This window comes from Dendropsophus ebraccatus, chromosome 9 (assembly GCF_027789765.1).
Source record: "Dendropsophus ebraccatus isolate aDenEbr1 chromosome 9, aDenEbr1.pat, whole genome shotgun sequence".
In the NCBI taxonomy this organism is placed as follows: Eukaryota; Metazoa; Chordata; class Amphibia; order Anura; family Hylidae; genus Dendropsophus; species Dendropsophus ebraccatus.
In genome coordinates, this window is record NC_091462.1 from 106,625,572 (window position 1) to 106,638,569 (window position 12,998).

At 43.1% G+C, this 12,998-nt stretch overlaps 1 protein-coding gene across 1 annotated transcript in view; it reads left to right on the top strand.

Moving 5' to 3' along the window:
• LOC138801836 (zinc finger protein 850-like) overlaps positions 1 to 12,998 on the top strand; it is a 44,381-nt gene that overhangs the window by 16,884 nt on the left and 14,499 nt on the right. Inside the window, exons 14-19 of the mRNA XM_069984936.1 lie at positions 2,765 to 2,947; positions 9,215 to 9,325; positions 9,840 to 10,013; positions 10,123 to 10,248; positions 11,085 to 11,183; positions 11,698 to 11,808. Of these exons, the coding sequence (XP_069841037.1) occupies positions 2,765 to 2,947; positions 9,215 to 9,325; positions 9,840 to 10,013; positions 10,123 to 10,248; positions 11,085 to 11,183; positions 11,698 to 11,808 (804 nt within the window). The remainder of the gene's footprint in view (positions 1 to 2,764; positions 2,948 to 9,214; positions 9,326 to 9,839; positions 10,014 to 10,122; positions 10,249 to 11,084; positions 11,184 to 11,697; positions 11,809 to 12,998) is intronic.

Consider the following 12,998-nt stretch of genomic DNA (forward strand, 5'->3'; position numbering starts at 1 on the left):
CAGTGGTACCTTGGTTTAAGAGTAACTTGGATTAAGAGCGTTTTGGTTTAAGAGCTAACAGGTTTTCAAAATGGTGACTTGGTTTAAGAGCATTGCTTTGGTTTAAGAGCTCCCTGTACTGGGGGGGGGGGGGCATGGTCTGCATTGCGGGATCTACAGCCCTGTACTCTGACCCAGGAAGTCTCCCTCACCTTCCAAATCATAGCTGATCCACTTCAGGCTGGGGCTTACATCAGAGGACAGGACTGTGGAGGTAATCTCTCCATAGCTGTAACCCCTCTCTCCCCGGACAGAGAGCGCTGTATGTATGTGCCCACATCTGCCCTGCTCATTCCTTCATGCTCCCTGCATGTTTCCCATCCTCTCCATTACTGTACAGTAACTTATAATATCACATATTCTGCTGTTTCTGAATGTTTGTTTAATCTGTTTTACATGTTATTCAGAATAATAAATTATTATTTTTGGGGTGTAGAACCAATTGTCTGCATTTCTATGATTTCTTATGGAAAAATTTGCTTTGGTGTAAGAGTGGATTACAAGCACAGCCCCGGAACGAATTATGCTCCTAATCCAAGGCACCACCAGTGGTACCTTGGTTTAAGAGTAACTTGGTTTAAGAGCTCACAGTTTTTCAAAATTGTGACTTGGTTTAAGAGCATTGCTTTGGTTTAAGAGCTCCCTGTACTGAGTGGGAGCGCAAGTTGAGGAGCAGCATGGTCTGCATAGTGGGGTCTACAGCCCTGTACTCTGACCCAGGAAGTCTCCCTCACCTTCCAAACCATAGCAGATTCAGTTCAAGCTGGGGCTTGCATCAGGGGACAGGACTGTGGAGGTAATCTCTCCATAGCTGTAACCCCTCTCTCCCCGGACAGAGAGCGCTGTATGTATGTGCCCACATCTGCCCTGCTCATTCCTTCATACCCCCTGCAGTCTTTGTCCGCCCTTGTGTTTCCCATCCTCTCCATTACTGTACAGTAACTTATAATATCACATATTCTGCTGTTTCTGAATGTTTGTTTTACATGTTATTCAGAATATTGAATCATTATTTTTCGGGTGGGGACCCAATTGTCTACATCTCTATGATTTCTTATGGGAAAATTTGCTTTGGTTTAAGAGTGGATTTGGATTACAAGCATGGTCCTGGAATGAATTATGCTCGTAATCCAAGGCACGACTGTATATATAACATTTTTCAATATGTCACAGCAGCAAACGCAGCAGAATTCTAATCTGCAAGACTGTCTGTGTGTAAAAAACTAATAACCTGTAACCCCATCTATAACATCTAACCTTATTAATGGCTGAATGGATCATATTATCTTTGGCATTAGTGGAATCAAATTATTATCATCCCAGATCATACAAACCCTGTATTCCAGTCTCCTTCTCTTCCCCACTCTCATATTGAGTATAGGGCTGAACTTTCATCTAGTGCTTTTCTGACCTATAAAATGGTGGACGACTGGAAGTCCTAATATGGTCGTGTCTAGATGGTCACGTGGGCAATGTATGGATCATAGTGAGATAAAGCTACATGTCCAGCTTGACCAATCCACTTGGAGCTTTGCCAGTATACCATGTTTGGGATATAAGTTGTACTTGGTGTAACCATATTTGGTCATTAGTATATATATATTTCCGTCCATGAGGATATATAAACTTAGTAATTTAGTTGGTTGGGGTTCTTTTGTATACCATCACTGCAAATGAAGCTTCCTCCACACATCTGGGATCCATCTACCCCCACCTCAGGAATTCACCAAAGGAAGTTCTTTGTTCTCAAGCCAAATCTTCAGTCGCCATTGCAAATGGACTACATCCCCAACATTTTTGGGACTCTGAGACTTACAACCACAGAGACACTTTTAAGCTATTTGTAAGACTATTGCCTTATTTTTCTTACGATTGATATCCTGCTCATGTGTCTTTTTGTACCTCCTTTGTGAAGAATTAATACACTATATTTTTACCTACAAGTTTTCCTCTGCCTTTCTGGACAATTCAGATTTCCCTCCAAGCACAATTCCCTTTAAACCTGGGTTTTACAGCACTGTGTCACTATATGATATGCTGCTAGACAGTCTCTCCACTATAATGGGAGCAGCTATATACTGTGCTGTGTAGTAGCCCTAACAAGGGCTTTAACATTTTCTCCTGCCTACAATCTTCTAAAATCCTCACTTTCCTCTTTGCAAAAGATGAACCCGATAAAATATCAACACATAGGCTATGTTCACACTGCGTATGAGTCCGTCCGTAGTGCGAACCGCGAATATACGCACGTATATTCTACCCATAACTCTTTAATTTTTCCACCTACAGGGCCATGCGAGGGCTAGTTTTTTTTCGGGAGCAGTGTACTTTGTAATGGCATCCTTCAACCTACCATTAAATGAATGACGGAACCCCTAAAATATTATTTATGGGGTGGACTTGGGTCAAAAAATGCGATTCCGCAAATTTGGGGGGGCTTCCATGTTTACGTAATCCACTTTGCGGTAAAACTGGCATTTTTCTTTATTCTATAGGTCGGTCTGAACACAGCGATATGCATGGTTACTAGGTTTTCTAACGTTTTACTATTTTTATTAGCAGTAAGGGTATGTTCACTCTTACCGGATCCGCAGCGTATTTTCTGCTGCAGATCTGCTGCGGATCCTGTAGGTGTGAACGCACCCTAAAACATTTTTTGGCAAATAGGCATATTTAAAATGGTCCTATTGTAACTCCTATAGCGCATTTATTTTTTCACCTACAGGGTCGTATGGGGAGTCGGTGCCCCTTCACGGAGGAAACATCTTTGCACCTCTTTTGGCAGTGTCCATTTGCTCAGGGCCTGTTGGACGCCCTGGAACTTGAATTCAGCGACAGTGTGCCCAGGAACAGGCTAACGCACTGCGCGGTGCTGTACGGCCTGTTCCCTGGGAATTTCGGTGATGAGGCAACCCGGGAGGTCTGGCGCCTTATGAACTGTTTTAAGGACGCTATATGGCTTGCCAGGAACCGCCTCATTTTGAAGAAGGAGAGGATGTCCTTTGCTCAGAGACTATTCCATCATGGACAGATCGGACTAGGAGGAAGAGGATTGATACCAGGGCCGGCGTCAGCACCCGGCTAACTAGGGCAAATGCCGGGGCCCACAGCTCCTCTAGGGGCCCACTCCCGTTTGTTACTACATTTTTTTGTTAGTAAAAAAGAAAAAAAAGTGTAGTAACAAAGGGGACTGGGCCCTTAGAGGCCGCATGTGACAGTTAGGGGCCACGCCGATACATACTGGGGCCCCCGGGCACCTGTCTTCCTTCACAAATCTTCCCTACAGCCGAGTAGGAAAGGACCTTTGAGTGTGTAGGACCTTTGATGATGTCACGGGTCATGTGATCGGACACCTGACCTGATAGAGGGCAGCACGGTAGGCTCTGCAAACTAAGTGTTCTGTATGTGCTGGTTTCTAGTTGTTTTGTGTATAGAGGTCCTGCTGTAATATATATATCTATTACAGCAGGATATATATATGTTACAGCAGGACCTCTATACACAAAACAACTAGATATCTGTATCTATCTATCTATCTATCTATCTATCTATCTATCTGTCTATCTTCTATCTCTCTCTGTCTCTCTGTCTCTATCATATAAACATGGTGAGACCCCTATTTCTCCTATATACAGGTCCTGCAGTGATGTTCAGTGTGTGTACATATATATATATATATATATATATATATATATATATATATACACTGTATATCACTGCAGGACATGTATATAGGAGAACTAGGGGTCTCACCATGTATATATATATATATATATATATATATATATATATAATCATGCTGGTGCTGCTAGTTCTCCTGTATACAGCTCCTGCTCTGTGTGTGTGCGCTTGTATATATACACATACACACACACACAGCAGGAGCTGCATGCAGGAGAGATGAGGAGATACAGGAGGAGAAAGATATGCAGCAGCCGCATGTTTCTTTTGCTGCAAATCTTTCCTCACCTGTCTCTCCATGATTTGCTCCTCAAAAGGGCCCGCCGAGGCTCTGTCGCCCGAGGGCCCACAAAAAGCTGGAGCCGGCCCTGATTGATACCCCTCTCCTTCCCCCTCTCCCCTTGTGTTGTGTTGTCTTTCAATAAAGCTTTGGGCCTGTGATTTCCCCTCCCTATCCCCCTCTTTCCCACCCCCCTTACCCCATCACTTGTCTGTATTGTTTTATTGTCTGTTGTTATTAGGATGTTTAAGAATACGGGAATGTAAGTGTAGCGGGTGGTATGATGTATAGCGGAGGGAGCCTGTTCTGTATGTTGTACCATTGCGCTGAGTATGTATTGTCTTATTTATTTGGCTGCGATGCGTCGCAGTTTATGTATGCTTGACGACGACTGATTGTAATAAAGATATTTTCAATCAAAAAAAAAAAAAGGTTTGCTGTGTACACAGAGTGGAGAGAGGACGTGCTGTAGCCCGATCCTCTCCCCACTCGTTCTCGCGATCAGCATCTGAACGCTCAGTTGGACCGATCGAAAGACAGTGACACTTTAACATAGAAACATAGAAGATTGTCTGCAGAAAAAGCCCCCCTGCTCCATCTAGTCTGCCCATTTAGTATTTCCCTTCTTATTATCTTAGGATAGCTATATGTATATACCAGGAAGGTTTACATTCAGTTATTGTACATTTACCAACCACATCTGATGGTAGTTTGTTTCAAGTATCTACTACTCTTTCAGTTAGGGATCACTTACACAGAAAGATTATCTGACAGATTATCTGCCAAAGATTTGAAGCCAAAGGGTCCTATTCCACGGGGCGAGCAAGGCCCGATCAATGATGCAAACGTTTACTGGGCCTATTCCACGGCCCCGATGATCGTTAGCAAGAGCTGCAGGGACATCGTTAATGATGTCTTTGCAGCCCTTGTTTCATGCTTTACCTGTCCGGGCTGCAGGTTTTCTTCTCCCGGCCAATCACTGGCCGCGGCGGTTCCGGCCAGTGATTGGCTAAGCGGTCTGTAAGTTCAGACAGCCCCGCTCCGAAGCTGCTGCTGCGGCGCGGGACCGGGAGAAGAAAACCTGCAGCCCGGACAGGTAATGTATGATCTTTTGAAATCGTCGGTCGCCGCCACGCACCGCTATTCCACTGTACCGATGCGCAGGTGGCGACCGATTATTTTAGGTTTGAACCTAAATGAACGATGAGCCGATGACACGATCATTGGCTGATCGTTCTCTTTTTTCCGTGGAGCGATAATCGTTCCGATTCAGCCGATTATCGCTCCGTGGAATAGGCCCCAAAGCCAGAAACAGACTATAAACAGAGAACAGGTCATAAAGGAAAGACTGAGAATTGTCCTCTTTTCAAATCCGCTGCGGATACTTGGCCATTCACTTCAATGGGCTGACATACTCATCCCGCTGCAAATATGTCAGCCCATTGAAGTGAATGGCCAAGTATCCATAGCGGATTTCACTACCCTAAAATACACATTTTTTGGGTGGTCGGCGCCTGGAGGTTTCACTGTATAGTGGTTTTCAGCATCACTTCTTCTCTCATCTTAAAGGGTCGAACTTTCACCCAGTAATTTTCTGACCTACAAAATGGTGGAAGGCTGGAAGTCCTAATATGGTCGTGTCTTGAGGATCACATGGCCAACATATGGATCTTTACCAGATGTTGCTACATGTCCGGCTTGACCAATCCACTTCTCTGCCAAAATCCCGGTTTTAGGATATACGTTGTTGTAGGTTTCACCATGTTTGGTCATCAAAGTGATATATGAGGCCGGCGATTTACATAGGGGGGGGGGGGGGGCTTAAGAAGAAACTCTGAGAGTCATGACCCCCACCTCAGGAATTCACCCCAAGAGATCCTTTGTCTACTACTACTGCTGGCACATCCGGACACACAACTTGTAAGACTTCTGTAAGATTTCTCCTGCATTGTTGTTATTATTATTATTGCATTACTATTTATCACCATATCCTGCTCATAGACTTTTTGTGCCTATTTTTGGGAGAATTAAATTCGTTATATTTCTGACCACAAGAGATTGGAATCTTTATTCTGAGGAACTTGACATAATGATACCATGTGCTGACCCTTTCTGAGGGTGTGTTCACACTACGGAACATGTGCAGAGACTTCAAGCGGAGTAGTGTATATTATTACATGTTATATGGGGGCATATTGGGTGCAGTAGTGTATATTATTACATGTTATATGGGTGCATATTGGGTGCAGTAGTGTATATTATTACATGTTATATGGGTGCATATTGGGTGCAGTAGTGTATATTATTACATGTTATATAGGTGCATATTGGGTGCAGTAGTGTATATTACATGTTATATGGGTGCATATTGGGTGCAGTAGTGTATATTACATATTACATAGGTGCATATTGGGTGCAGTAGTGTATATTATTAAATGTTATATAGGTGCATATTGGGTGCAGTAGTGTATATTATTACATGTTATATGGGAACATATTGGGTGCAGTAGTGTATATTATTACATGTTATATGGGTGCATATTGGGTGCAGTACTGTATATTAAATGTTATATGGGTGCATATTGGGTGCAGTAGTGCATATTATTACATGTTATATGAGAACATATTGGGTGCAGTAGTGTATATTATCACATGTTATATACAGCAGGTTACCCAGGAGATGTTGGGTGCAGTAGTGTATATTATTACATGCTATATGCAGCAGGTTATCAAGGAGATGTTGGGTGCAGTAGTGTATATTACATGTTACATGCAGCAGGTTATCCAGGAGATGTTGGGTGCAGTAGTTTATATTATATGTTACATGCAACAGGTTACCCAGGAGATGTTGGGTGCAGTAGTGTATATTATATGTTACATGCAACCGGTTACCCAGGAGATGTTGGGTGCAGTAGTGTATATTACATGTTATATGCAGCAGGTTACCCGGGAGATGTTGGGTGCAGTAGTGTATATTACATGTTATATTCAGCAGGTTACCCAGGAGATGTTGCGCGCAGTAGTGTATATTACATGTTATATGCAGCAGGTTACCCAGGAGATGTTGGGTGCAGTAGTGTATATTACATGTTATATTCAGCAGGTTACCCAGGAGATGTTGGGTGCAGTAGTGTATATTACTTGTTATATACAGCAGGTTACCAAGGAGATGTTGGGCGCAGTAGTGTATATTACATGTTATATGCAGCAGGTTACCCAGGAGATGTTGGGTGCAGTAGTGTATATTACATGTTATATGCAGCAGGTTACCCAGTAGATGTTGGGTGCAGTAGTGTATATTACATGTTATATGCAGCAGGTTACCCAGGAGATGTTGTGTGTAGTAGTGTATATTATTACATGCCATATGCAGCAGGTTATCCAGGAGATGTTGGGTGCAGTAGTGTATGTTATATGTTACATGCAACAGGTTACCCAGGAGATGTTGGGTGCAGTAGTGTATATTACATGTTATATACAGCAGGTTACCCAGGAGATGTTGGGTGCAGTAGTATATGTTACATGTTATATACAGGAGGTTACCCAGGAGATGTTGGGCGCAGTAGTGTATATTACATGTTATATGCAGCAGGTTACCCAGGAAATGTTGGGCGCAGTAGTGTATATTACATGTTATATGCAGCAGGTTACCCAGGAGATGTTGGGTGCAGTAGTGTATATCACATGTTATATGCATCAGTTACCCAGGAGATGTTGGGTGCAGTAGTGTATGTTACATGCAGCAGGTTACCCAGGAGATGTTAGGTGCAGTAGTGTATATTACATGTTATATGCAGCAGGTTACCCAGGAGATGTTGGGTGCATTTTTGTATGTTACATGTTATACACAGTAGGTTACCCAGGAGATGTTGGGTGCAGTAGTGTATATTACATGGTATATGCAGCAGGTTACCCAGGAGATGTTCCCTTCCTCCCCAGGTATGGAGAGGACACAGAGCAGTGGCGGACATACTGCATGTGCAGGGGCCAAGAGGGGAGAATGATTTGGTCCAGTACAGTGGGTGCAGCATAATGTACTCTATGTAGTACTAAATCAGTCTGCTGTGAGTATGTAACCCCCCCCCCCTTAACCCACAGCTAACAGGTGAATATGTGGTGTCCCACTACAGGTGTAGCTCCTATTCACACCCTTAGTAAAAGTCTGTACTTTTTTGTGGTCTTATTGCAGCTACAGTATTACTAAAGATGAACAGTAGATGTCGCTGTATTGTATAACTGAAGTATGGAAGCTGCACAGCTCAAAGGGTTATTGTGTGTGTACCAGATTCTGTTAACCAGTCGGATCTTTCCTTTCTTTTGTCCTATCTCCTCCTTCCTTTCCCCTCTTCTGTTGCACTCTTTCTACCCAACCACAGCGCACCTTACACGCTGGTTAGGAATTTAGTTCCTTGGGGGAAGGAGGAGTCTTAGTTGAGCTTCGGTGGAGATAGGACGCAGCTTTTAGTAGTGGACGCCAGGGCTTAGTGTTAGTTCCTAACAAGACAATCACCAACCCGGCACTGGGAAGAATCAGGTACCGGCAGGCACGGACTGTCAGAAATGGTGGTCTGTGCCCGGGGTGGTAACTGGCAGAATTTTTAGGCTGGGGAGGACCAATATAAATGCCGCTCCCCACTAACTTACCTGTATCTGGCTGATTGTAGAAAATGGGGACCCCATACTATATATATAATTAAAAGTAAGAAAAAAGTGTGGTTCCCCCTTATATTCCTTAACCAGCCAGATACAGGCTAAAGGGGAACTATCAGCAGGTCAGACGAATCTAACCTGCTGATATGTCCCTATAGAGAACGGGCCGCTAAGGAGGAAGCTATGTCTCTTACCTCCATCCTCGGCACCGTTCCCTGCAGTTTATTGTAGTCCCCTCTCCGGTAAGGCTGTTTGGAGCACGGGAGGGAAAAAAAACGCTGACAAAAAAAGCTAGGATTCCATTATTTTGTTAATACGCCTCCTAAAAAGGATAAATTCAGGCTAAAAAACACATGTGCTTTCTTCCAGAAACAGCGCCACTCTTGTCCTCAGGCTGTGTGCAGTATTGCAGCTTAGTTGCACTGAAGTGAAGGGGGCCGAGTTGTAATACCATACACAACCTGAGGACAGGGGTGGCGCTGTTTTTAGAAACAAGCAGACATATTTATCTAATCTTGGATGGTTCCATGTTCAGCTATAAAATCCTGTTCTTTTCTTTATAAGAATATAGAGGTTGTCGTCAGTGACTGGCCGAGGATGGACAAGGACAGAGACCACGTGGCTGGAAGGATAATAGACCTCACTGTACAGATAATCTACTGGATAACCGGAGAGGTGAGAGGATCACATGACCTCAATTTTATCTCTATTAACGCCACAGCGAGCACTCATTGCCCGGTTGCCCCTATAAAGCGCACTCACCATCACTAGGTGTACAGCGCCATCTGTTTTATGCTAGCACAGCTACATCCATGTGTTTCATTAGAGGGGTACTCCAACAAAGAAAGAAAAACAAATCAACTGATGGCAGAAATTTGTAATTTACTGCTGTTAAAAAAATACTTATCAGCTGCTGTATGTTCTGCAGGAAGTGGTGTATTCTTTTCAGTCTGGAGAGCAGGAGAGGATTTCTATGTGGTTTCCTACTGCTCTTCACAGTTCCGGACATTGACAGAGGTGGCAGCAGAGAGCACTGTGTCAGACTGGAAAGAATATACCACTTCCTGTAGGACATACAGCAGCTGATAAGTACTGGAAGACTTGTGGTTTTTGTAATAGAAGTAAATTACAAATCTCTATCTTGTTTACCTCTCTCCTTGCCCTTGATGCACCACGTGACCGGCCCCAGGATTACACAGTAGTGAAGAAGTCGCCTGGTGAGTGTGTGGCGCCCCCTGGTGACAGGTTAGGAGACTGGAGCAGCAGCCAGAGCCCCATCACCGAGCCTCCACCTCAGTCACTGATACATGAGCAGAAGATCCTAGCACTGACCTCCAGGATGACTGAGCTCCTGACTGGAGAGGTAAGCAATGCTGCTGGGAATGCTGGGACATTATACAGTAACATCAAGGGGTGAGGGGTCTGGAGGATAATTGTATCATTGTCTGTGTCAGGTTCCTATAAGGTGTCAGGATGCTGCTGTCTATTTCTCCATGGAGGAGTGGGAGTATATAGAAGGACACAAGGATCAGTATACGGACGCCATGATGAAGGACTGTGAAGAGGAGGAGGAGGAAGATATCCCACTGGGTGATCAGGTACATGAAGCTGCTGATGTTTCTGTAAATCCTCTATAGCTTTGTATAGGTGTAAAGCAGCCGTGCAGTATACGCTGTATATCATCTGGTGGTGGCTGTGGTAGTCAGCAGGGAAAGCAGAGATACGGCAGGAAGACATGAGGGTAACATGAAGAGGTGAGGATAACATCTCTCTTATTAGTAAATACCGGAGCACCCCTTCCATCAGCCGTCGGCCGTGCATCACGAATTGTGCGGCCGGCGACCGTTTTATAAAATAGTTGAAAGACAGCGATCAGTTGATGAGCCGATCACTTTCTCTATTACACAGGGCGATATCTACCATATTCAGCAGACAATCCCTCCGTGTAAGAGGGTCCATCGAGTCTGTTAACTCGTATGTAATGGATTCTAATTTGCTTCTAGTAGAGATGAGGGAAACTACAGTAAGTTCCGTTTTGTGAAACACTGAACAGGGATACTACCTATTGGGGGGCTAGCAGGGGAAATACATAGTGGGTGTATGCCAAATACTTGGGGAATACCACCTATTCCCTCTACAGGATACTATCTACTGGTGGACAAATGATAACTACCAGTGGTGATTACCTACAGAGTGACACCTACATGGTGGATATTATCTGCAAACTGCTATATGGGGGGGCCTAACCACTATATGGGGGTTCGCAAGGCTCCTAACTATTATATGAATGCAAAGAGGGGGCATATCTACTATTTGGGGCACTGAGGGGGCCTAACTACTACATGGGGAACACTCAGGGGACCTAACTACTATTTGAGGGCACAGAGGAGGCATATATTGAATGAAAGAGAAGCCTAAAATGTTTGTCTGGTAGATTCTGCGAGTTGTGACCAGGAGACGTCTTCAAGATGGCCTGAACCAGATGTCAAAGAAAAGGAAAAGTAAGCAACTCCGATCAGAAAAGACGCCCCTGGTGAGTCACTGGATGTAACTGTACTGTAATCACTTATATGTATGGGGAGAACGAGTGTGAGAAATAACTGGTAGCCAAGTTCAGCCACCAGTTCAGCTTTAGATGTCTAACAGATTGAACAAGCCTGTCAAAATGTTTGGGTTCGGCAATATTAGCCAAACCCGATCGTTCTGTTTTTGATTCTCCAACTATAGCTATTATAGGATCAGGAGTCTTGTATATATAAGTCATATCAGTAGTCCCTAATAATTCATAATAAGTGAGAAATTATAGGTCACCTAAGATCAGATTAAACCTCATGTTCCTTAAAGGCATAGAAAAACAGCGCCACTTTTGTCCTCAGGTTGTTTGTGGTATTGCTGGTTAATTGCACTGAAGTGAATTGAGCCCAGTTGTAATACCACACACAACCTGAAGACGGGGTAGTGCTGTTTTTGGAAGAAGTAGCTGTGTTTTTTCTAATCTCGGATGACTCCATGTTCAGCTATGAAATCCTGTACTTTTTTAAAAATAGAACGTGAAGCTTCTGGTCAGTGACCGGCCGAGGATGGACAAGGACAGAGACCACGTGGCTGGAAGGATATTAGACCTCACTGTACAGATAATCTACTGGATAACCGGAGAGGTGAGCGGATCACATGATGTCACATGGCGGCCACTCTATGTTACTTAATGGAGTGCAGAGCCCAGGGCCGGGACAAGAAGTTTTAGTGCCCTAGGCAGAGAAGGCAAATGGCGCCCCCCCCCCCCCCCCCCCCCCCCGATCCCAGACAGACAGTATAATTCCCTGAAAGTGCCCCCACACTGTATTATGAGCCCCAATACATACAGTTGTATTTGCAGTGGGTATCCAGAACCTGTAACCTTGGTGTCTGGACAACTTAATACAACCTGACAGTTCTCCCCCCTGATTTTCTGAAAGCAATGTTCCAGTACCGGACAAAACTTCAGAGGGAAATGTGTTTCGAATACTAAGGTGTTACTCTATATACAATAGCATAGTCACCTATATTACTGTATATACAATAGCATAGTCACCTATATTACTGTATATACAATAGCATAGTCACCTATATTACTGTATATACACTAGCATATTCACCTATATTACTGTATATACAATAGCATAGTCACCTATATTACTGTATATACAATAGCATAGTCACTTATTACTCTATATACAATAGCATAGTCACCTATATTACTGTATATACACTAGCATAGTCACCTATATTACTGTATATACACTAGCATAGTCACCTATATTACTGTATATACAATAGCATAGTCACCTATATTACTGTATATACAATAGCATAGTCACTTATATTACTGTATATACAATAGCATAGTCACCTATATTACTGTATATACAATAGCAGTCACCTATATTACTGTATATACAATAGTAGCACAGTAACCTATATTAGGTGACTATGCTATTGTATATACAGTAATATAGGTGACTGCTATTGTATATACAGTAACATAGGTGACTGCTATTGTATATACAGTAATATAGGTGACTTATTGTATATACAGTAATATAGGTGACTATGCTATTGTATATACAGTAATATAGGTGACTGTGCTACTATTGTATATACAGTAATAAGTGACTATGCTATTGTATATACAGTAATATAGGTGACTTATTGTATATACAGTAATATAGGTGACTATGCTATTGTATATACAGTAATATAGGTGACTTATTGTATATACAGTAATATAGGTGACTATGCTATTGTATATACAGTAATATAGGTGACTGTGCTACTATTGTATATACAGTAATAAGTGACTATGCTATTG